The sequence below is a fragment of the Musca vetustissima genome, unplaced genomic scaffold, assembly GCF_032173495.1.
Source record: "Musca vetustissima isolate MV318-11 ecotype Yass unplaced genomic scaffold, APGP_CSIRO_Mvet_v1 utg7535, whole genome shotgun sequence".
Lineage (NCBI taxonomy): Eukaryota > Metazoa > Arthropoda > Insecta > Diptera > Muscidae > Musca > Musca vetustissima.
In genome coordinates this window covers 79,344-105,319 of record NW_026877045.1, presented here as the reverse complement: position 1 = coordinate 105,319, position 25,976 = coordinate 79,344, and the positions used below count along the sequence as shown (strand labels likewise).

Genomic DNA, 25,976 nt, shown 5'->3' with positions numbered 1-25,976 from the left:
CGACGTATCGTAAGTTTGCTGATGACATTAACGGTATCGTATTGATATGTTTATATCGTATGAGTTGCTGCTGCATTTACACCGAACGTATTTTAGGAAAATGCTTGTTTATTTCACATTACATGCGAATGTAATAATAATTGTCATTAATTGACTAATAATTATTATCGTTAATTACTATTTTTGATAGAAACTTGTACATTTCAATAGAGATATGTCAAAAATGTGAATACGCCAAGTGAATCCTATACATAAATCTAGTGGATTTGACGTAAACGCTACGGAATTGATCAATAAATGTCTCTCAACGATCCGGTAAAAATTAATTTCAATTATATTTGTATATATATATACACAAAGGGGTGACATAGGTGATGATAGACACCAAAACCTGGCCATGACTTTAAAATTCTGCTAGGAAATTTTAATGCAAAAATGGGAAGGGAAAATATTTTTGGTCCCACCGTCGGAAAATCCAGCCTCCATGAAGAAACATTCGACAAGGGCATGAGGTTGATTGACATGATAGGTAGCAGCACCAGATTCACGCATCTCGATATACACAAGGACACCTGGATATCTCCTGATCAAGCAACGAGAAATCAAATTGGCCATGTAGACGGAAGGTATTCGTCATTCCATTCGGACCATTATATTACGTTTAGTTAACCCCGTGGGTTTCAATTGTCAATTCCTTTGCATATATGTCAAATAAGTCCTCATAAAGTAGGTTAACCCGGTAAAAAGTTCTAATGTATATCGTTAGCTAAAATGCAAAAAGGCGTAACTAACAAAAAAAAATTGAAAATTGACTTTTTGAATGAATATTGTGAATGTCAATAAACTACATGTTTTGACAAAGTTTTACACGTCTGAGGTCAAAAAAGGAGCTTCTATTAACAGAAAAGAAAAAGACGTAACTACAAGTGGGTTTATTTGATAAATGCAAAAAGGCGTAACTAACAAAAAATTAAAATTTTTACTTAATTGTTATGACTGCCATTAAACTAAACAACTAAATTTGTTAAAAAAATTATAGTCTATTATTCGTCATATGCAATATCACCCTTCTGGGCAAAAAATCTTCATTTGACATGTTTATAGTTTTCATTCAAAACAGTTTTTGCTTCTCGTATACAATTATGCTTTTGTTAGTTACGCCTTTTTGCATTTTAGCTAACGATATGCCGTAAGCAGTAAAGGTGCGATCTAATGTAACACGGAAACTTGACATAGCCTACTCCGCTCAACTTTCCCACCTGCTTGACGAAAACACTTATTGTCCCGATAACAGTATGTCTTGATTTAGATTAGGCGAGTTTACTTGCGGCAAGTCTTTGTTTGTAGGAGAGAGGGGCAAGGGGTACAGAAATGAAAAATAATTGCTCGTACCGACAATTTTCTGGCAATTCGTTTTGTGTATTTCGTATTTGTTGACATTTTATATATATTTAAATGTGAAAAAACAACAAATAAAAAAATATTTTGGAAACCGAATTGCCTTGTATAGACGCATGGAGAAAGTTCAAAAGAGAACGATAAAAATTGCCGCAAGAAAACTCGCCTAATATAAATCAGGACTATAGAAGCACAATGACAAAGAATTGCCCACTATCTATAAACTGCAGCAAAAGCAACACTTGGAGATCAAAAACCACCATTAAGAAATCCATGTTACGATCAGAAGAGTCGTATAGGGCATCCCGGCAGACAGTAGCAACACGTAATGCGATGGAGAATTATAGAGAGAAAAGGAGAGAAACGTATTTTCAGAAAAAAGAAGAAAGATCAAGAAAAACGCGAGAGTGAGCAAAGCGAGATATACAGTAGTCAGAATAAAGTCCGAAAATTTTGCCAACGAGTAAAACACCAAACCGAAGGTTTTGGCGCAGGCACATCCTCCTGTAGAGATGAAGAAGGAAACGTGGTGACAGATACAGACAGCGTGTTGAGGATCTGGAAGGAGCATGTTGTATGCCTAATGATTGGAACCTCAGCATCCTGTGTCCCGTGCACAAAAACGGAGACAAGACAAGATATGGAGACAAGATTTGTGCCAAATATAGATGAATTAGCCTTCTTACAATCGCATATAAAATGGTATCAAGTGTGCTGTGTGAACGATTGAAGCCAATGGTCAATGATATTATTAGACCATACCAATGCGGCTTCAGACCTGGCAAATCCACCATTGACCAGATTTTCACTCTGCGCCAAATCCTGGAAAAGACCCACGAAAAATACATCGACACATTAGAGTCGGAGAGGACCTATCGGAGCCCTTCAATACCGAACGGGGACTCAGACAAGGTGATCCTGCTGGAAAAGGTCTTACGAGACGCAAAGGTGAACAGAAAAACGCCGATGACATCGATATAATCTGTCGAACATTGCGAGCGGTAACATCCACATTTGAACAAATTGAGAAGCAGTCTGCCAAAGCGGGTCTGGCAGTAAACGGCGAGAAGACCAAGCGTATGGTATCAACGCGCAAGACTTGAGAAATAAAACCTTTGAGGTGTTAATGATTTTATATACCTTGGTTCCGCCATAAATAAAACGAATGACATCAGTTTTTAAATTCGGAGAAGGATTGTGATGGCCAACAGATGCACTATGGTCTAAGTAAGTAGTTTAGAAATAAGGTCACCGCCCGCCAGACCTAACTCACACTTTACAAGACGCTGATACTACCCGTGCTGTTATATGGATCTGAAGCATGGTTACTTGCGGAAGAAGATAAAGCAGCTCTTGGGGTGTTTGAAAGAAAAATGCTCCGAAAGATCTACATGCCGATCTGCGTCGACGGTGAATATTGGCGCCAGCTCTACAATTTATACGCGGACATCGACATAGTCAGTCGTATTGAGCTGCAGCGACTACGGTGGCCATATTGTGCGAATGCATGAGAATGCCCCAGCTCAAAAGGCAGAAGGGGAAGGCCATGTATTAGATGGAAATAACAAGTAGAAAAAACATCTTGGAAAGTGGTCTTTCAAATTGGAAAAAATGCGCACAAGACCGACGCGCTTGGAAATATTTTTTAAGCTCAGCTTATGGAACAACCGTTCTGTAACAAGCCAGCTAAGTAAGTAAAGTAATGTTGTAAAATCCATCATCAAACAAATTGATTTTCGAATATATTTTGTTATATTTTTCAAAACATTACACACAGTCACACATTGTGTATATAACTTTGACATAACAAGCCACAGTAAGTGTGTCTGGTTACTTTTCCAGTAACATTTATTCAGTAAGTTCTAGTTCAGAGAGTAAGCCAAACTTGCTCTCTCACTTGACTCTCTTTTACTGGATTTTTGTGTAAACAGATAACATTTAGTAACATTTGGTAACAATTGTTACCAAATATCGAGTTAACAGACAGAGCTAGTATGAACAAATTGTAAATTGTATGGCCTACCTTGAATAATTGTACCATGGGGTATACACATGGTATAATAATAAAAGGTAACAGCAAGTGTTGTTGTACAACAAACGATACAACAACCACATGGAAATTTGTTGTTGTAAGTTCTACTAGTGTCAACTCTTTTGATAGAAAAATGTAAACAAACAAACAAATTTCAATCAAATTATTTTTATTTTGAATCCTCAAAATAAAAATTGAAAAACATGAATGAAAATATATCAAATTTATATTTCCATCGCTTCCACATCTTTACTATAATTGAGCCATTGTCATATATTTGTGTAACACATATGCAAATGCTGGGAATAGCGAGTTGTTCCTTGAAGAAAGATTTGCTTCCTCAAACTTTCCCAGCAGGCAAAGTGAGTAAATTGAATACGGGAGGACATTTAATAAAGAACAATTTCGAATTGAATAAGTTCCTAATTTTCCTGTTGGGTGATTTTTAAAAACATAATTTGTCAAATGCATATTGACACTAGTATTACGTTGGAATCAAATCAGCTGGGATTTGCTGTTACCTTTTATAATTGTACCATGGGGTATACATTATATCGGATTTCGTTAACCCAGTAGGTTTCAATTGTCAATTCTGTTGTATACATGTCAAATAAATCCCCATAGAGTGGGTTAATCCGGTAAAATTTTCTAATGTAAAAGTCGCAAATGACAACATAAACAAGGTTTAAATGATGCTTAATCATATCAAAACACGTTCTATGTAAATGCGCTTTTAAGGTAAAAAATATGTTAACATAAACAAACCATAGAGTGGGTTAATCCGGTAAAATTTTCTAAATGTCGCAAATGACAACTTAAACAACGTTTAAATGATGCTTTATCATATCAAAACACGTTCTATGTAAATGCTTTTAAGGTCAAAAATGTGTTAACATAAACAATCGCCGACCGCTTTAATTGTGTTTCAAACTGCTATACGCCAATGAACTATCTGTCATACGAGCGCTAAACATTTTGATTAGCGTGTGATGAGCCTTATTGTAAGCCATTTTGTTTTTTCTGCGAGCTGCTGAATATCGGAATAGATTGGAACACAAGTATTTTTTCTTACGGGGTCATCGCTGTAAACGGAATCAACGTTGTTTTCCTTCTGATAGGAAGAAAAATTTGTATCTAAAAAAGAAACTATAACTTTGTTGGAGTCCTCCAAACTCTTCCTATTTGTATAAACTAAACAAATTATGGGTCGCAAAAAGAAGAAGGCCTCAAAACCCTGGTGCTGGTATCCTTTTCAAATGAAACAAAAAATTGTGTTTAGAATTTAAGACGGCGAAAATGTATGAATGGATTTTTAGGCGTGTGTGCTGTGCTTGTTTTTTTCTGTTTGTCTTGGAGATTTGTATGTTCTGGGAGATCTATTCTATTCGAGAGGAATGAAAAAATGTGTGCTGTGTATATACATACATACTTAGTTTTGAGCTAATTTTATATAACCAATAAAAAAACAATGCACTTGTTCTATCCTAGTGTTCCACAAACTTCGTGGGGGGTTCTTTTGATGCCAGAAGAAGGTTTCGCGCGTGATAATTTGCATTGCGTTTTTAGCGTGTGTATGGATGGATAGATGGATGGCGTCACTGCCTTAAATGATTAAAATTTTGTTTTGTGCTTTATTTATTTTTTGTTCCATTGGTGTTTTGTGGTTCTTTTCCTTAACTCCATCCCGATGAATCTAGGTATTGCAATCGTGAATTTGACGATGAAAAAATCTTGGTGCAACATCAAAAGGCAAAACATTTCAAATGTCACATTTGCCACAAGAAATTGTATACGGGTCCCGGTCTATCGATACATTGCATGCAGGTCCACAAGGAAACCGTTGACAAAGTGCCAAATTCATTGCCCAATCGATCCAATATCGAAATAGAAATTTTCGGCATGGATGGTATACCGCCGGAAGATTTACGCGAGCATGAACGACAAAAGAATGGTGGCAAGTCGGATTCCGATGATGATGAACCGGCGGCGAAAAAGAAAGTTGAATGTAAGTTTTTCGATGAGTAGACATTTTTTCACAAATAATCCCATTGTTCAATTTTTTGTTTTGAACAGATCCCATTGCTGCTGCACCGCCCATGATGATGCCGCCAAATATGATGCCTCCACATTTAATGAATCAGTACGCTCAATATGGTATGATGCCACATATGACGGCAATGCCGCCATTTATGGGTCCAGGTGGAATACCTATGGTACCGCCTCATATGATGCCGCCACGACCTCTATTTCCCGCCGCAATGGCAGCTACAACATCAGCTGCGGCTCATGCCGCAAGTCAATTTGCGGCCGCACAGCAGAAACCAACGTTCCCTGCATACAGGTATGTTTTGTTATTGTGATATATAGGAAATATCAAAATTGTTCTTCAAACCATTTCCATAAACTTTTGGCTAATGAAATAGAAAGCAAAACGAATAGTTAGCAAAATTAGCATTTAGTATTTAATGTAGGACATATACCACAGAAGTTGATAGTATACCTAGGAGGAATGGTTGACCTTTAAATTGGTACAAATTATATTGGTTGTTGTGGCTAGCAGTTTATGGTATTGTATAGTATTCCGCGTATAGTAATTCGCGTTGATCGCCATGAAATTTTACATGAAGTTCTGGTTATGTTAGAAGACGATGGCTGTAGTTTTCGGAAATGATTAGATTTTACTTATGGAGATTGTTGTCACTTTAGAGGTAAAATTTATAAGGCGGATATTACTATGTTTCCTTGGAAAATAAACCACTAATTGAAATGACAGTGTTAATAAGATTTCGACTTCGTTATAAATGATTTCGACTGTATTTCTCTTACGAGATAAATGATAGAGGTCGCATTTCGCCGTTGGTTCAACGGCTCATCAGGGATTTTGAATAGACTTTTCGATACGTTGATAATTTTTATTTATAACGAAGATAGTGAACAAGACCATTTAAGACAATGGTATTAATAATTTTTTGTGGAAATCCGTATTTCAACATATGGCCCCTTAAGATTCGCTTCGATCCCAGTATTTTCTCATTAAGTGACGGTGGCTATTATTTTCCAAATCTCCAAATTCTTTAAAATCAAATAAACAACCTTCGGTTGGGAATTTCAGACTTTCTTCTATGGATATATGGGAACTTCGGCTACGCAACAGAATCTTCTTTTAAGTCGAATAGTATTTGTATATGACAACTCCGGCTACGCAACAAAATCTCATCTGTATAAACATTGTGTCACAATACATTTAGTCTCTAACCAATGTCCTTATGAATAATTGTGGAGACCCATTGTAATCAGGATTTCAAACGCTTTATATTGATACCAATATAATGGTCCGAACGGAGGCTCATATTTCCGGAAGTGTGGATATCCGCCTCGCAATTTTTGAAAAAGGGATTGAAAAGAATTAAGAAACCTTTGGGAGCAATAATTGATGGTGATGGTAATGTCCTTCTTATAGATGCTGACAAGGCGGGTAAAGTTAATAGACAAATCATAGACTCTGTGCATGTATTGAGAAATTCCATCTAACGATATCGAAATGATGATATTAATTCATTTGGTGGAACACTTGTTATTGAGCGAAGTTGGTTTGGTCTATTAGAAGTGCTAAAGGTTGTAGTTCAGATGGTATCAAACCAAAGATGTTGCTAATGAGATTTTCTGAGGTTGCTGAAGTATTAACCCCAGCATATTTAACAATATGAATTGGATTGTTTGAAGATTCATAGAGTGATACCAGTACCTAAGAAAGCTAACTCGAAGAGTATTGATGCATTCAGACCTGTTGCAGTATTATTATTGATAAAGTATTTGAGAAGATTATTTACGAGGGAATGTCGTCATATCTTGAGGAGAACAAAATTACATCTGAGAATCAGTTTGAATTTTAAAAAGGGCTCCGTATCAGACGAAGCAGTTTTTAACATAATCGAGTACATTTTCAAGGGATTGAATACTGCCTAGCAGCACAGGAGTAGCTAAGACCTTCGATCTGATGGACTACAGAATTCTGCTGGAAAAGCTGAAATATGTTGGGGTGCAATCTGGACATTGTTATTTTTTAAATAATCGGTACCAATATTTGCAAATTGAAAGAGAAGAATGTAGTAGGCGACGTTGCTGCTTACCGGGTATGTATGCCTGTTAAAATAGCAGATCATTAAGCGAATTGCTCAACATGCTCAAAATAAGGCATTAAAAATTGCAACAAATAAACCAAGATGATATTCGATACAAAAAGACTCTATAAATGCCTGAAGGCATGGGGGGTTTATATTAACAATGAAAGCAAAGACAAATATGAATTAACAGAAAAACATCAGGTCCCCAAGGAGTGCACATGGTAAAAATGTCAAAACTATTAAAACCCAGTTCTTTTCAGATAATTTTTTGTTCTTGCAAGGGAAGTTTAAAATAAGTCTGGTCTGGTCACAGATCGCTTTACAACTCTTTAACTACAAGTAGCTCTAAAGGCTCTCTTTTTCGAAGCCGATGATGATTGTCTTGATTGGTCCTCCCTCTCCGAAGAACTCAGTAGAGTTGTAGCTGAATTGCTTACAAATGTTGACGTGCTAGGTGTCTTTATAAGTCGAAGCATGTGGTGAAGTAGGTCTAAGGAGGCATATTATAATTATTTCGAAGGCCTAACTTTAGTTTATAAAAAAACGATCAGATTTTTTTGAAAATGTTTCCGGAATTTCGGGTACGGCTACCCGTTTGTACCTGCATCTGAAATGATGAATACAAAATGGATATCAATTTTATGAAAATACTTTCCATTGAGTGGTAATATGAAGGGGTTATTTCATTTCACCAATACTGATAGTGTACAATTTGCCCTTTCCAAAATGGTTCGATAAGTGGTTGTATCTGTTGTGGATCAAATGATATGGGCCTTAGTAACTATGGAAGTTGCCAAATCTCCCACTAGGTGCGTCTTCCCGGGTGGCGGATGGGAAGACGGTTTCTACGATGTGCCGGGTGGATCTGAACCGAGCAAAGTAGCAGAGTCGGCGAAGCCCACTGCCAATGACAAATGTGTGAAGCTGACTTCTCACTCGAAGCCTAACCCTAGTCAAAAGGCAATGAAAAACACCAACTGTCATCCATAAGGGTGATCGAAGCGGTTGGTGCTAAGTAGCCCCACCGTTGGTCGGAATGGGTAAAAGGGCTAGTCTGGCAAGGGACCATCATCATAATCGTATCCGTAGAACCGGATATAACCTGATCGGTATACATTTAATCGTTTTTTACTAAACTGGAGTTGTTCCAATTCAAATTTAATTAACATTTTTGCAAAGGACCATTATAACAGGTATTCGATAAAATTTCCTCATACTAGACTAGACAGGATAGGGTCCATATATATGAATTATAAACTATTGACACTAATTTCTATATTTTTTCTGTTAATTTTTTTTTCAGCAATGCTACCATAAGTGCACCGCCAACAACAAACAATCCCAATGCTACAGCACCACCACCAGCAACAACAGCGGCGGCAACAACCTCAGAACCAGCAAAACCGCAGGTGGTTACAAACGCCAGTGGTGTCACATCGAAAATAATGCATCCACCTGAGGATCTTAGTTTAGAAGAATTAAAGGCACGTAAAATACAAAGACTTAAGAATACCAATGCTGTGTCCACATCAAAATCCTCGGCATCGACATCGTCATCAACAGCAAATACATCTAATGCTGGTGGTGGTGGTGGTAGCAACAACAATAGTGGTAATGTCAACAGCAGCAGCAGTAGTAGTAGTAGCAGCGGTGCTAATATGTACTCATCGAGTTCGTCGTCATTTACGACAGCTCCGTCCTCCATATATAGCAGCAGTAGCGGTGGCGGCGGCACACATAATACCACAACAACAACCTCTTCAGCTGGAACATCTTCAACGAATGCAGCCGCTGCGGCAGCCGCAACAGCAGCGGCCATATCCAAGGCACAGGAAGTGAGTTCTTATTATAGATATAAAAACTATAGTCAATAAAATACAACAACAAAAAAGAAAAGACACAAACAAAAAACAACAACAAGAAAAACAGTTAAATCGAAAACAAGAACAAGTTGTAAAAACAACCAACAACAACGTATAATATTATGAAAGAAACATATATTTTACTTTTTGATTTTATTATCTATTTTTTCGAAAAAAAAATATATATTTTTGACCATCCTCCACATTCGCATCGGCAAAATGTCAAAAAAATAAAAAAATATAGATTATTCCGTTTTTATATGAAAAAGAAAAAAGTGCGTGGTTGTCTGTCTTTCCCCATAACAAATTACATGAGTTGTTGTGTGACATGACGTATGGAATATTTACTGATCCATTATTTGAGAGAAAAAATTTTGAATTTCTATAATTTACACACATTTTGTGTATATATTTTTAATAATACAAACAAACTATTATACAATAGTTTTCTATAGTAGGTATTTATTTGTATTGTTTTGGGTTCCCATTGTTTAACATTGGATGGAGAGAGAAAGTGTAAAATCTACTCTCTTTTGACTGAGAATTGCCTCATGTTGTAATTAGTTGGTTATCAGCAAAAATACAATATTTTGATTTGATTGCAATAGAAATTCAAACAGACTAAAATCACAATAATGTATTTTCGTTTAAAACAATGCAATCGGATCATAAAAAATAATTAAATTTATTTTTAAAAAATCAATTTCAAAGAAAATGTCCCTCGTTCCATGTTTTCTCAAATTGAGTCTTTCAAAAAAATACTTTTTAAACCAACATTTTCTACAAAAAAAAAAAAAAAAAAAAAAATAATAATAATAAATACCTGAAAAAAGAATTGGTAAAATGGTGGATCCATAGATATTCCTACTTCATGCCAGAATTTAACTTTTCAATTCGGATATTTATATAAAGACATGTCAACGATTGTACATTTCAAATATTGATTATTCTTCTTTTTAATTCTTAACATCACAAAGTTAAATTTGTGTTATTAAATTTTTCTGAAAAAAAAAACAACGATTAGCGTATTTTTGAATTCGTAGTTTTTCGATTATAATACCATAACCTTAATATTTTCAATATGTAGTTATGTAGAGCTGTAGCAGGGAGTCTTTATAGACGAGCTGCAGCAGGGAGTCTTTATAGACGAGCTGCAGCAGGGAGTCTTTATAGACGAGCTGCTCTTTATAGACGAGCTGCAGCAGGGAGTCTTTATAGACGAGCTGCAGCAGGGAGTCTTTATAGACGAGCTGCAGCAGGGAGTCTTTATAGGAGCTGCAGCAGTCTTTATAGACGAGCTGCAGCAGGGAGTCTTTATAGACGAGCTGCAGCAGGGAGTCTTTATAGACGAGCTGCAGCAGGGAGTCTGCAGCAGGGAGTTTTATAGACGAGCTGCAGCAGGGAGTCTTTATAGACGAGCTGCAAAAGAATCTTTATAGACGAGCTGCAGGGGAGTCTTTATAGACGAGCTGCAGGGGAGTCTTTATAGACGAGCTGCAAGGGAGTCTTTATAGACGAACTGCAAGGGAGTCTTTATAGACGAGCTGCAGCAGGGAGTCTTTATAGACGAGCTGCAGCAGGGAGTCTTTATAGACGAGCTGCAGCAGGGAGTCTTTATAGACGAGCTGAAGCAGGGAGTCTTCTTTATAGACGAGCTGCAGCAGGGAGTCTTTATAGACGAGCTGCAGCAGGGAGTCTTTATAGACGAGCTGCAGCAGGGAGTCTTTATAGACGAGCTGCAGCAGGGAGTCTTTATAGACGAGCTGCAGCAGGGAGTCTTTATAGACGAGCTGCAGCAGGGAGTCTTTATAGACGAGCTGCAGCAGGGAGTCTTTATAGACGAGTTGCAGCAGGGAGTCTTTATAGACGAGCTGCAGCAGGGAGTCTTTATAGACGAGCTGCAACAGGGAGTCTTTATAGACAAGCTAAAGCCGGGAGTCTGTAGGGAGTATTTATACACTACCACTAGGTAGTCTTCCTAGAAGAGTTGAAATCCCAGTAATATTTTCTAATGAAGGGATTCGAATTATTTGGTTAATAAAATTTACCAAGCAGAAATATACATATATGCTATTCCGCAAAATTTTGATTAATATGGTTTCTCATGAAACCTTTTTACTATTTTTTTTAAGAAAACTACGAATTTTTGAGACGCTAATAGAGAATTTCTTAATAAGAAAAACAAAAAATGACAAGCATTTACAACTTAAAAAAACTAACAAAAAAAGAAACATTCAAAATATTTATTTTGTTTACTCATCAATGAACAAATATTATTTCCAGCAGCTGTAGAAACGATAGACTTTGTCCTGGTTTAGATTAAGCGATTTTACTTGCTGCAATTGACCCTCTCTCCTGCAAACAAAGACTTGCAGCAAATAAACACGCCTAATCTAAATTGGGACTTTAAAACATTTTCAAAATAATAGTTACAAATAAGATTTTGCCCCTCGTTCTTTATTTATTAAAAAATTTAATAATTAAAAAAAATAATATTATTGTTGTAGTTTTGAAATTTTGCCGACCACCACCGCCCCATGATAATGATGATGATTTTTCTCTTGTTCTTTTTTTCTCTCACAAATCAGTTTTGAAAGATAGATTTTATATAAATAATCATAATTTTTTTCTATAAAGTACATAACAACCAAGTTATTATATAATTAAATCTATATATGTGTGTGTATTTTTTATATTTTACGAAAAAGGCAAATTTTTATTGTGAAAAAAAATTATAAACAACTTTGAAATTTAAATTATTACCACAACAATAACAATATATAGAAAAAAAAAAAAAAAGAAAACAACAACAATAAAAGTCAAATCGTACTAAACAAACTAAACCAAAAGCTATGTTTCTTTTTCGTAAACGACGTGCGTGCAATGACGCGATGAGATGCTAACGATGGTAGTAGGTGAAACTACTGTACATTATTTTTATTTTCAATGTATAAGGACATATCAATATTTTGCAAATTTTTGATGTGATTTGTTTTATATTGAAAATATAAATTGCACAGTTTGCAATATTCATCACCGGAAAAAAAGGATTTAGAAAAAATCTAAATGTAACATAACCTTAATGATGTTACCCCTCCTCAAATCCTTGGTAATTTAAAAGACTTTATTTTTGTATCTATGTGTACATTTTGTAATTAATAAAAAATACCCACTCATTTTTAGACTGTTAGATCGATAAATCACTAACTAGAAACAAAAAAACTGATAACTTCGTTTTCGCATTCACAAAAGAAAACAAAAATAATAAACTAAATAAAAATTTGAAATAAATCAAAATGATGTAATATTCTCTTGCATAGAAATTCCAAAACAAAAGCATATAATTAAACGTTTTTTTATCTTCTTTCTCTTCTCTTGTCTTTTTTTGTTTATTTGAAACCGTTATTGTTGTCATTGAAATTCGAAAACGAATTCGATTCGATTTACACATCTCGGGCCGGCCAACAACAACAAACAAACAAATTGTTTAATCGTATCGAAATTGAATTGAACTTTGCCATCAAGGCTGCCAATATGGTTGCCGTGGCAACTCAGGCCCAAGTAGCCCATGCCCAAGCAGCCCAGGCCGCCCAACAGGCGCATCAACAAAAACAACTTGAAGATCTCAATCGTGCCGTTATGATCCAACAAATACAACAGGCCCAACAGCAACACCAACAAAAACAGCTCGAAGATCTCAATCGTGCCGTTATGATTCAACGAATACAACAGGCCCAACAGCAGGCACAGGCCCAGGCCCAGGCAGCCGCATCAGTTGCGGCGGCATCTGTTGTTCGTCCACCCACAGCTGCAACAGTTGGCATGGTAAGTTCGGTTTAAACAAACATCATGTGTCTCTACTCTACATGCAATATATATACTTTTTTTTTTTGATATGAAACAGATTTTCTCTCCTTTTGTTTGTTGTGTCACTAAAAGCAAAAGGTTATATGAAAACGCGAAATATGTTTTTTGTTTGTTTGTTTTAATAACATGGAATATATCTCTCCATTTAATAACCGATCGAAATTAAAAAAAATAAAAATTTGGGATAGAGAAGAGAAGACTTGTTGAAAATTAAAAAATATTCGTAGACATTTGCATTGAACACCGATTTGTTACCGATTTTGCAGTTAATGACTTTTCGATCTAACAGTTGAATCTATTTGTTTGGATATTTACAACATATAATAAAAATCATTTTTAGCCAATATAAGCTAAAAAGTGATTTTTTTTAGAATTTTATAAATGAGCTGAAGCTTCCTGCCTTTTATAGATGAGTTGATGGCAATAATTATATATTATCTAAAATCAAGGATATTTATAGTCGAGCTGAACTAGTGAATCTGTATTGACGAACTAATGGCATGGTGCGTTTTTTAAACGTTCTGAAAGACACGATCATTTCAGTCTTTATATGAAGAGAGTCTTTATAGACGAACTGAAAGGAGTCTTCATTGACCAGTTGAAGTGAGTCTTTATAGATGAGCTGAAGAGAGCCTTTGTAGACAATATGAAGGTGGTCTTTATAGTCGAACTGAATGGAGTCTTTAGATACGAGCTGAAGGAAGTCTTTTTTTAGGCATGCTTAATAGAAGAGTTTAAGGCCGTCTACATAGACGACTTAAAAGAATCCCTATAGATGAGTTCAAAGGAGTCTAAATAGACTCCTGAAGGAAATATGAAAGTCTTTTATAGGCGATCTGAAGGCTGTGTGTCTTTATAGTTAAGTTCAGTCGGGCAGAATTCGTTATACGTTCCTCCATGAGGTGAACATGCATTAGGGGCCAATTAACATTATATACGGTTGTTAGTAACAACCGTCCACTCGGAGACTATTGTCCATTGTGATCATCTTTTACTTGCAAAGAGAAGGAGAAGAGAAAAGAGAGTGGAAGTGCAAGAAAAAGATAGCGAGAGAAGGAAAGTCTAGAGAGAATTCAGGCCAGATAGCTTTTGAGATTCTGCAACCAGGTTCTTTCGACCATCTGTTACCGACTACCTCGCCGTAGAACAAGCAGATTTTGCCAATGAAATAGCCAATGGGTGGTTGCACAGATCTCTCAATCGGAAGATTGGACGATTGTGGGCACCCTCGAGCAAGCTCGTCGGCTATCTCGTTCCCTTCTATGTCATTATGTCCTGAAACCCAACATAAGCTAACTATCTGTCGTATATCATTTAGAGCGGACTTGCAATCATGAACTGCTTTTGAATTTATAGTACACGATATAACTGCCTTAAGGGCCGCCTGACCATCGACATATATAGTTTAGTTTGAATACTCAGGTTTGAAATTAGCGGTAGCGCCTTTTAATACTTTGGCGATGATCTTGAGCATTTCATGTAGAAACATGGACTTATATTGAAAATGTTCTGTAAAGAAGGTGTTTCCACTTAAAGGTGCTGGCATACCAAATTACAGTCTTCTGGTATTCCTTAAAATACCGAACATGAAGGTTATCCTTATATGTGGGCTATACCAAAAAGGCCCACGTTTTGGTGATATTTATCACTTTTGATTGCTGTTGTGAGTGGTACCAAAGGGAGTCGAACGATGATTCCCAACATCGAACTTTATCTAGGTTTGGTAAAGTATTGCAATTTGCAAAGTTTGGATCTAATCGGATAGTTAATATTTCTTATTTACTTTACTTAGCTGGCTTATTACAGAACGGTTGTTTGGTAGTAAAGGGCTCCGACAGGTCCTTTCCGACTTTTAACTGCTGATCTAGTGCCAGTTAAAGTTATCCTCCATAGCCGTATTCATTTTGCAGGAATGCCAAACGCAGACATGGCTTTATACACCTCTGAACGGATAGGGCTGTCGAATGCGTCTTTGTAGTCGATGAATAGGTGAAATGTGTCGATGTGTTTTTCGTGGGTTTTTCCCTCTCTCCTTTTCTCCCGATAGTTCTCCATCGCATTACGTTTTGCTACTGTACGCAGGGTTGTCCTATACGCTGCGTTTTTCATATCAGTGGTGGTCTTTGGTACCCAAGGGATTGGGCAATTCTCTGTCACTGTGCTTCTATATTATTTTCGGGACAAGGGGTGCTTCCGTCAAGCAGTTGGGTAAGTTGAGCGGGGTAGGCTTCTGCTATCTGTTGTGTTTGCAGCTTTTCGACGTCAAATTTCCGTGTTACATTAGATCGCTCCGTCCTCGGATCGATCGGACCTCTAAAACACTGGATGAATACCTTCCGTCTATTACAATATGATCGATTTGATTTCTCGTTGTTCGATCGGGAGAAATCCAAGTGGCCTTGTGTATATCGAGATGAATCTGGTACTGCTACCTATCATGTTTTTTGCTGCCGCGAAGTCAATCAACCTCATGTCGTTGTCTGATGTTTCTTCATGGTGTCTGAATTTTCCGACGGTGGGGCCAAAGATATTTTCCCTTCCGATTTTTGCATTAAAATCTCCTACCAGAATTTTTATGTCATGGCCAGGGCAACGGCCATATACTGTTTCTAGGCGCTCGTCTTTATCTTCGATTGGAGCATGGCCGCAAATGAGACTGATGTAGAAGAACTTCGCTTTTATACGGATTATAGCAATTTGATCATCTACTGTAGTGAATCTGGAGACGAGGTCTTTTATTCTCCTGTTAACTATAAATCCGCAGACAAATTCACGTCTCGCTTCATGGCAGCTATAATACAGGGCGTAATCATCTGATTTACTTACGTCAGTCCCTTTCCATCGCATTTCCTGTAAGGCAATAATATCGGCTTTGTACTTCTTGATTACATCCGCCAAAGCGAGCACTGCGCCTGTTCTGTACAACGTGCGCACATTTCAAGTACAGATTCGCAGATCGTGGTCCTTTGTACGATTGCGAGGGTAGTCAACATGGGTTAGGTGGGTTTGGTTTTCGTTTTCTTTGTAGGTTCGTTTTTTCGAGTGTGGGCAACTAACCCGACGCCTTCGTGGCACATATAAGCTCACTATTTCATCGAGTGATGAAAATAGCTACCCCAGGTGGTACCACGGGGAGGTCAGTGTCCACAATTGAGATGAAAGAGGGACCAAGATAAGCCTGAACTGCGCCATGTTAAAGCCAATATTTTATTACATACAAATGTTTGCATTCATTTTTATCAAATCGGGTTTTCTGCAAATATTTATCTAACAATTGAAGAAGAAATACTTAAACAATGTGCTTAAATTGAGTTCCCAAAACGAAATGGAGAGAATATTCCACGAATTGATTACCAACATAACTATATACGACAGCAAAGTAAGCAGTTCATTGCGTCTAGGCCTGCCCAGTCAGAAAAAGTAGAAAACTCTTTAGAATAAAAAAAAAAATAAAATAAAAGTTAGACCATTTAAAAATGAATAAATGTTTATGTACATACATAGTTTTCCCCCTCTCCATACACATACAAACATATATATGTTATTGTGTAATTAAAAAAAATAATTAAATTTATTTGCACTATTTTTTTTATATATATAAATAACAAATTGGTAAAACTTGCAGAGTTGAGAGACAATAAAGAAGAGAGGGATATACAGAGAAAGAATGAATGAAGATATATAGGCAGAAACAGTGAGTTTTTTTACTATAAAATATTTGTTTCTTCACAAACATTATTATTATTATTATTGTTATCACACATGACAGAGGTTGGTCTATCTTTTGCGATCTTTTGAAAAAATTAAAAATGACATTTATCGCATTCTTCAAGAGAAAAAACAAAAATAACCTCACATTGTTTTTTAGTACAACCTTGGTTGGTACTAAGCCAAAACTCTAGAAATTATTACCACTCCCCCTCAAAACAAAAACAGTAAGTGATTACTAATTCCATTACCATATTAGTAGTGAATTTTGAATTAATTTAATTTATAACCAAACAAACCTACATATAATTATAATACTAAGAAATTAACACAAGAAGAAGAGTGTATACTCAGAAAGAAAACAAAACAAATCTGAACCTCAAAAAAAAAATAACAATGTTTTGTTGTGTTCATATTAGTCCTTCAAAGTAAGTACAACTGCAAAACTACTTATTTTCAAATTTTATCTTTTAATAAATATTGAATTGTCGTAATGGTTGCTGAGTTGGTTGATTGATTGACTGATAATTTAAATGATTGATTACATATACATATATATTGATGGATTGAATTGTCTTATAAACTTTCTAAATGTTTTTGTAAAAAATGTAAAACTTAAGCAAAAAGAAAAAAAATAATAAATATTAATGCATACAACACCATACCACCACCATCACATAATAATACAAATAAAAAAAAGAAACAACAACTACTACTTCAACTGCTACTAGAGTTATACCACTACTATTTAAACGTTCTCTCTATACATATCTTTATTATATATATTTATTTTTGTATATTGGGGCAGTTTTAGTGTAATATCGAAATGCATTTTTTCTGTTATTTTATTTTCTTATTTTTCACAAATTAAATCCTGTTTTTGGTTTATCTATTTTATAATGTTATTTCAAAAATTATTATTTAGATTTCTATTTTTTTTTTTTGGTTTGGTTTTGTTTTGAAAGGTACTTGTACTACTTGCAAATGCTTACAGAAGACACACGTTTTCAACCGAATAATCTTCTTCCGTTTATCACGCTGCTATTTTACGAAAATAGAAAAAAAAAACATTTACTATACCCATCACGCATTTTTTTCCTATCTATCCGCCCCATTATCTGTCATGCGAAGTCAGCTTAACCTTCCAAACAGCGTCTCTTTCCCATCCTTACTTGTAGAAAATTTTAGTTATTTAGAACATGAATATGGATATCGAGTAATATATTTTGGAATTGGAAAGTATGTATTTTCGAATATATATTTTTTTCATTACATTATAGGTCAGTTCCAGTGGAAGTTTTTGGAATTTCACAAAGGTTTTATTATTCACTGTATATAATTTACTAGCAAAGTGTCCGCTACTTCGTATGTGGAAAGGGAATACAAAAAATATTTCATATGAAATCGTGAATACTGTAAATTTGTTGTACTATAGTTTACGATTTAGTACTTTTCATACACACAAGCGCTATTTTCCGAAATAACAGATAGATAAGAATTATATATTTTAGCAAATAAGTACAGGTTCCACATTTACTTCCATTTAACAATTTTCGAACACATAAGTACACATTTTCAAGACTACCTCCATACCACCACCAATAAATTTAGAACCATTTAGTACAAAAACCCCTTTGGTACATCTTTCTAATTCTCCGTTGGTCATTTCCACATTCCAAATTTTAGGTTTCCAGCTCTATCCGTTACCAAAATCCGAATTTCTAAATATACCTCAATCCTGCTTTCAAATAGTAATCGTAAGTCAACATTTAAGAATTCCAGCTCTGTCTGTTCACCAAAAACCACATTGTACCAGATTTGGTACTATTCTGTGCTTTTCGTATCCATATTCTAAACCTATATCAAATCTACACTCCCACAGTAACCTAAGTTGCAACTTTCAGGATTCGAATTCTATCAGTTCACCAAAGTCCAAATTTTATCAAATTTTGTGCTTTTTTGTGCCATAAGTACGAATTTCCAAAACTACCTCATTCATACACTCCAATAATAGCCTTAAGTCCACTTTAAAGGATTCCAGAACTATCCGTTCACCAACATCCAAATTGTACCAAATTTAGTACCACTTATAACTTTTCGTAGACGTAAGTTTATAAAACTTCTTCAATTCCACACCAACAGTAATTTTAATCATAAATTTCAGGATCCCAGCCCTATCCGTTCACATAAATCCAAATTGTACCATATTAAGTACCTTTCGTACTAATAACTTTGAATTTTCAACACTGTCTCAATCCTGTATTCTAATTTTCTATCTCTATATTTTCATTTAAATCTAAATTGTACTTAACTTAGTACCATTTGGTACACATAATCACTCATTTTCATACCTACATCCATGTCTCAATCCTACACTCCATCCTTAATTTTAATTCCAAATTTTAGAATTCCCGCTCACAAAAAAATTGTACCCTATTTAGTACCATTTAGTGCTTCATATATCCACAAGTACGAAATTCCAATATTACCTTAATCCTGTAATTTGTATTCCAAATTTAAGTTTTCCATCTCTATTCGTTTACTCTAATCTAAATTGTACCAAATTTAGTACCATTTAGTACACGTAATGACAAATTTTCAAAACTACCGACATATCTCAATACTGCACTCCAAATTCCGAAATTCTGGAGTCCAATTTTATCCATTCGCACTTAATCAAGTTGTACCAAATATAGTACCAATTAGTACACATAAGTACTATGCTTTCATATTTCAATTCTATATTGCAAACTCAACCATTATTCAAAATTTTAGGTTTAGTTCACCCAAATTGTACCAAATCTAGTGCCGTTCAGTACTTCTCGTACACATAAATACGAATTTCCAAAGATGTCTCTGTAGCTCAATCTTCAACAGTAATCTGAATTCCAAATTCCAGGCTTACAGCTCTATTCGTTCAAGCAAAATCCAAATTGTACTAAATTTAGTATCAATAAGTACGAATTTCCAAAACTACCTCAATTCTACACTGCAACAGTCATTTTAATTTTCAATTTCAAGACTCCAGCTTTATCTGTGAACCGAAATCCAACAGGCACAAATTTGGTACCATAAAGTACTTTTCGTACACATCAGTACGATTTCTTAAAGCTACCTCAATCCTGTAGTCCAACAGTAGTCCTAAATCCGATTTTCAGGATTCCACCTCTATACACTCAACTAAATGCAAATAGTACCAAATTTAGTACCATTTTGTACTTTTTATAAACATAAGTACGAAATTCTTAAACCATTTCCATACATCAGCATCACTTCCTGTATTCCATATAAAATTCAAGATTTTTGCTATATATATATATATAATTAGAACTAAATTTAGTACTTTTAGTACCCTTATGAGTTTCAAGCTTATAGCTTTAGCCGTTTCGTCTGTACGATGATCTGTCAGTCACTCACTCACTTAATTAACACTAAGCTCTTTTATATATTACGATAGGTTTTTATCAAATACGTTTCGGATTTAATGTTGATGAAATCGGTTATTCAATTCGCTTCAAATTAAATTTACAAGTTTATGAAATATTGTCCCCGGGTGAGGGATATTCCTTTCGTTCTTTCCTTGAATTTATAAATATCGAAATTTTTGATTCTTTGTGGTCCCATTTTCGGACTTGATTTAGGCTTGGCTTGTCCATAGATTTCAGAATCTATATGGGTTGATTAAATTCCTTTAAATAATCCACCCTTAATGGTGGTCTAGTCCTTACAAAATATTATATAGTCCTTGGAAAAATACCTTTAAAAAATCAACGCTTAATGGTGTTCTTTAAGAAATGCCTTTACTTGGAGTAATGCCTTTAAGATGTCCAAATTTAATGGATTTCTTGTCCTTTCGATTTTTTAATCCCAGCATAACTGCCTTCCTTGTAAAAATATAAAACCCGATATCCATATTTATATGAAAATAAAGACTTAGTCCTACAACCGGTTAGTATATAACATAATTTGTTCATTTACTATTTTAATAATAAGAAAAAAACTATTTTAAAACATAATTGAACCATTCATCATTGTTGTTGTTGTTATACATTATCAGAATTCTAAAATGACAAAACAGTTTAATTAGAAATTTGACGTGAGTACAATATTTCGTTATAATTTAAATTACCAATATATACATTTTTTTGTTATCTATGAACCATTTTACAATAACACCACCAGCGTCACCACCCGTCACAATACCATTTCCTTCCATATTTCTTTCTTCTTACAACACTATATGTCGCTTTAAACATCACCTAAGTAAAACGACGAATTGTAAGTACAACATTTCCATACGTAATAGTTTCATTCCTATTTTTGTTTTCTGTTGTTTAAAATTTCAAAAAACATATGTTTATAAACTGCTAATATTTTTCTATACTTTTAAAGGAAAATTTCCAATTTTTTTTAGAAAATATATTTAAATTAAAATAATACAATTTCCCTTCCATTCAGTTTCTATGCCGTTCTTATTTTTAGTTTTAAAATATTTGTATTTTAAAGGGTTTCATATTCTAAAATTTCTTTATTTTTTTTTGTCGAAAGTAATGTAAATGGACAAAGTCGTCGCCCCTCCTCTCCAAATACCCCACAAAACATTTGCAAGAAATAATCATTTTTTTCAATTTTCATTAAAATTAAATTTATTTTTTTTTTATAAAAAAACAAACGTGTTCATATACATAGCATATTTTCCGATTAAAAAAATACCAAACAGAAAAAAACAATTTAAATCAAGTACCATTCTAAAGATAAAAAATATTAATTTTTTTATTTTAGTATTTATAATATTATAATTAAAAATATATATTTATTATAATTTTTATTTTCTTTTTTCATTTTTTATTTTGTGTACATCTTATACCTTATGAAAACAATACATATTAATTAATAATACCAAATAATATTTGATGGGTTGCTCATCATCAACTTGTGTCTCTTTGTGTGTGTGTGTGTGGGTTCCTCCTCACTATTTTGCTGCATACCAAATTATAAATAATTACTATTATTATTTTTGATTCGATAATTTATATGTTATTAAATTTCTTTTATTAATTCCAATCAATATATTTGCATTTTCTTTATTTCTCCTCGCCAACACCTTGCTTTCTATTATTGTGTGTACAATCATACGCCAATATTATATATGTTGTTGTTTGTAACACAATCGTATGATATGACAGCTGCCGATGCCAGGACAAATGCAATTGGTACAACCAATGTTAAGACATCCATCAATGGCTATAGCAGGACCGCATGCAGCTCTAATTGGTGGTAATCTATTACGTGGCCATGGTGGTTTGCCGGGAATGCCAGCAGGTATGTTATAAAAAATAAAACACAAAATAATTTTAGTTTTTATAATTTATAGAATTTAGATCCTGCGAATCAACGTAGATGATTTTTAGTAATTGGTTTCCATGGCATCTGTTGATTGTTCAAATCCACCTCCTTACCTTCTTAAGGTTGCACAAAATGCAGTTGTATACCATTGAAGAAAAAATATTGCAGTCTTTATGGAAAAAGTCTGTCACTATAAGAAAAATCTGCTCTGAAAAGGGAATGTTCTGGTGTGATGCCAAATTTCCGAACATTGACTCGGTTGAATATAATTCGTAGATGCAATTTCGAAACAATATTCGACATAAATACAACATATCAAGTAACGCTTAACCAACGGCGAAATGCGTCGTAATGGTGGGAATGTCGTATCTCTCTGGCTTTCCTTTTCATTGTAACTTCGATTATGTAACTCATATCGAAAGAGAAATTAATAAAAACATTTATGATCCTTCGCCCTAAAAAGGCATAAAACTCCGCAAAACAATTATTCTTTAGGAAATTCACATGCAAAGATCTCCTAAATGTTTTCTAGTTCTTGAAATACAACACGCTTTGCGGTACCGGACATAATAGTCTTCTAGTCCTTGAAAATGTTTGTTCTAAAAAATTTCACTTTTAATGGCCTTGGAAAAAGAAAAAATGCTCTTCAGGTCCTTGAAAAATCTCCTATAAAAATGCTTAAAAAATATCGCTTAAAATCTAAAATTCTTCTAGTTTTTCAAAAAATATCCTTTTGAAGTACACGCTCAATTTCGATTTACAAATGTCCGTCTGTCGTTATCAATAAAACTTTGTGCGTCGTAATATTTCTTCTAAACTTAGTTCAAAGAGTTTAAAGATGGGATCTCCGGTGGGTAAACAAATAATCGAATTTTCCTATTTTGAAAATTGAAAAAAAAAAATAATTTTGAATTCAATGTCCTTGATGATGTTCTAAATCAAAATATTGGTTTTATACTCCATCTTTCATTCAATCAAACTTTGTACATCGTAATATTTCTTCTAAATTTCGTTCATGTTTAAAGATGGAGAATATCGGTACACTCCTTCGGGTATTTCCCAAACTAAATGGTCAAAATTGTGCTAAAAAAATATTTTATAATATCATGCGAACGGACTATATGATTTCAACCAAACCTTTTCAACCTATTAACTTTACAAAGCCTAGATTAAGTCCTAAGATGGGACCCGTCGGTCATCTCCTTTTGGTACCTCCCAATCCAATATTACGCGAAAGGAATGTCCGATTTGAACTAAACTTCGTACAACCTATTATCGTTGTCCAGCCTAGATTAAGTCCGACGATGGGACCCATTGGTCCACTTTTTCTGATACCTCCCCCACAAATGGTGAAATTTGTAAATTTTTATAAATCCAATATTAGGCGAAAGGAATGTCCGATTTGAAATAAACTTCGTACTACCCTGTTACCTTTACCAAGCGGTCAAATTTGGTGCACTCCTTTGACAATATTAATAAATAGAATATTAGGCGAATGGAATGTCCGATTTGAACTAAACTTTGCACAACCTACTACCTTTACCATGACTATAATAAGTCCGAACATGGGACCTCTAGGTCCACTCCTTCTGGTACCTCCTCCAAAAAGTGACATAATTTACCTTTACCAAGCCTAGATTAAGTCCGAAGATGTTACCCTTTGATGCACTCCTGATACTTCTCCCACAAATGGTCAATATTTATAAATAGAATATTAGGCGAATGGAATGTCCGATTTGAACTAAACTTTGCACAAGCCCCTTACATAGAACGAATTAGTAAAATCTGTGTGTAATTCCGAAATCGTAATTGAAAACATACCCCAAGTCTTCTCAGGTCGACTTGGAGGATGCTGAGTGAAGAGAAGTCCCAGCCACCATCGTCTTGGTATTGCTCAGACAACTCACAGTTTTCTCCCCCATTAGAGGGATTACACTCACAATGTCATTCGTATAGTTCCGAGAGAACGTCCAAATGTATTTAAGATTCCTCTTAATTAGACAGAATTTCTTGCCAGTGATTCAGTCTCTGTCCCATTCAATTAATCGCAAAAATTTACTGCTCTCCGATAAATTGACTCGTTGGGTTGTTATTGTAGCAGCCATATTGCTTTTACACAATAGTTTCTTGTTCTGATGACCCTTCCATCGAAACGATGCATGAGGGTCATTAGCAACAGTCTTTACTTCAATGGTCTGCTGCCTCAGAAGTCTCGAGACATCGCTGCACGCCGTGGAGATGGAGTTGGAATCTTCTTCCTCGCTAGGTATTGCATCCTTTCTCATCGTTGGGGGAGGCTCATTTAATTCTGAATATATATACTGTATGGGGTGTAGAGTCTACCAATTCACTTTTAATGACCTTCTAGTCCTTGAAAAAATATTCTTCTAAAAATCCTCGCTTCTTCTATATAATAAATATCTGGAAAATATTATTGTCTATTTCCAATATTTCGTTATGTTTAGAATAAAATCGATTAAAATTGATTTTATTTTTTTTTATTCCTTTGCAGGTCTCATACAAGCAATACCTGTAACCGCCGGTGTACCAGGTGTACCGGGAGTACCTGGCGTACCAGGAATGCCAACAGCAATGGGCATGCCTCCCGGTATGGGTGTAATGTTGCCAACGGGAAATCCTATGTTCCAAATGTTACCACGTTTTAGGTGATCGGTTCCTGCACAGGGACAGCTCTGTATAGGGCCGATTGTTAACGTGCCTATGCCGATCATATATCCCAAATAGAACAAAAAAACTAAAAGCAATCTAAATCATCATCTAAAAAAAAAAACAACAACAAAGAAACTAATCACAAAACAACAGATGGTGAAATAAACTAGAAAAAGAAAACAAACTAATACAGAAAAAAAGTCACTAGCAATACGAGATGAAGAAGAAGCAGCAGCATTATACAAATACAAAATTCACTTGGAAAATTTGCAATACAAACACAAAAACAAAGTAAATATATTCCTTACTCAACTTGGTGCTGGACGATAGTAACGTAAGAAAACAAAAATTACAAAAAATTCTTACAAAACAAAAAAGTTTGGAATGGATTTTAACATCGAGAATTAACAAATGGATGGGCACATCAAAAACAAACTCCTCAAGCCAGCCAGATGTATGCTGCAGATCTTTCAACAAGCAAGTTATTAAACAAAAATCTATACTTTATTTCTACTTCTTATTTAAAGTTGTTCTTATATACATATATATAAATCATCTATATATATTTATATTTAATTTATAATTTTCCTTTCATTGTTTTTGTTTTGTTTTTTTCTATGGCCATATACCAATATATATATAAAAAACAAAGGCTGATTTGCTTTGTGAAAGATATGCAAAACAACCATTAAGAAGAGAATGAATTTCTCAGCTCATTTTCAAAATACATTGATACGTAATATACAATTTACAAAGAAAAAAAAACATGTTAGCATAAACGTAAAACAAAAAGAAATGGTAAATATTTGCATTCTTATTTCTGTCATTCTATGGAAACAACAACAACATATACACCCATCTATCCAACCAACCAACCACCCACCCACCAACATCTTTGCAATATTTCATAGACTTTGCTAATCTCAATACAATCAATAATCCATTCAATAATCTAATAAAATGCATTCA

At 34.7% G+C, this 25,976-nt stretch overlaps 1 protein-coding gene across 1 annotated transcript; it reads left to right on the top strand.

Annotated features, from left to right (window-relative positions):
- Nucleotides 1–4,593: 4,593 nt before the first annotated feature.
- Nucleotides 4,594–25,115, top strand: LOC133321543 (BUB3-interacting and GLEBS motif-containing protein ZNF207). Its single transcript, XM_061530628.1, has 8 exons — nt 4,594–4,673; nt 5,128–5,435; nt 5,504–5,771; nt 8,858–9,106; nt 9,266–9,389; nt 12,942–13,241; nt 22,178–22,313; nt 24,901–25,115. Exons 1-8 carry the CDS (start codon nt 4,633–4,635, stop codon nt 25,005–25,007), a joined length of 1,533 nt encoding a protein of 510 aa, XP_061386612.1. The 5' UTR covers nt 4,594–4,632; the 3' UTR covers nt 25,008–25,115.
- The last annotated feature ends 861 nt before the right edge of the window (nt 25,116–25,976 follow it).

Coding starts and splice junctions, on each gene's coding strand:
- LOC133321543 (XM_061530628.1), top strand. CDS start 4,633: ATGGGTCGCAAAAAGAAGAAGGCCTCAAAACCCTGGTGCTG. Junction 13,242..22,177: donor CAGCTGCAACAGTTGGCATG/GTAAGTTCGGTT, acceptor ATGATATGACAG/CTGCCGATGCCAGGACAAAT. Junction 22,314..24,900: donor TTTGCCGGGAATGCCAGCAG/GTATGTTATAAA, acceptor GTGTACCGGGAG/TACCTGGCGTACCAGGAATG.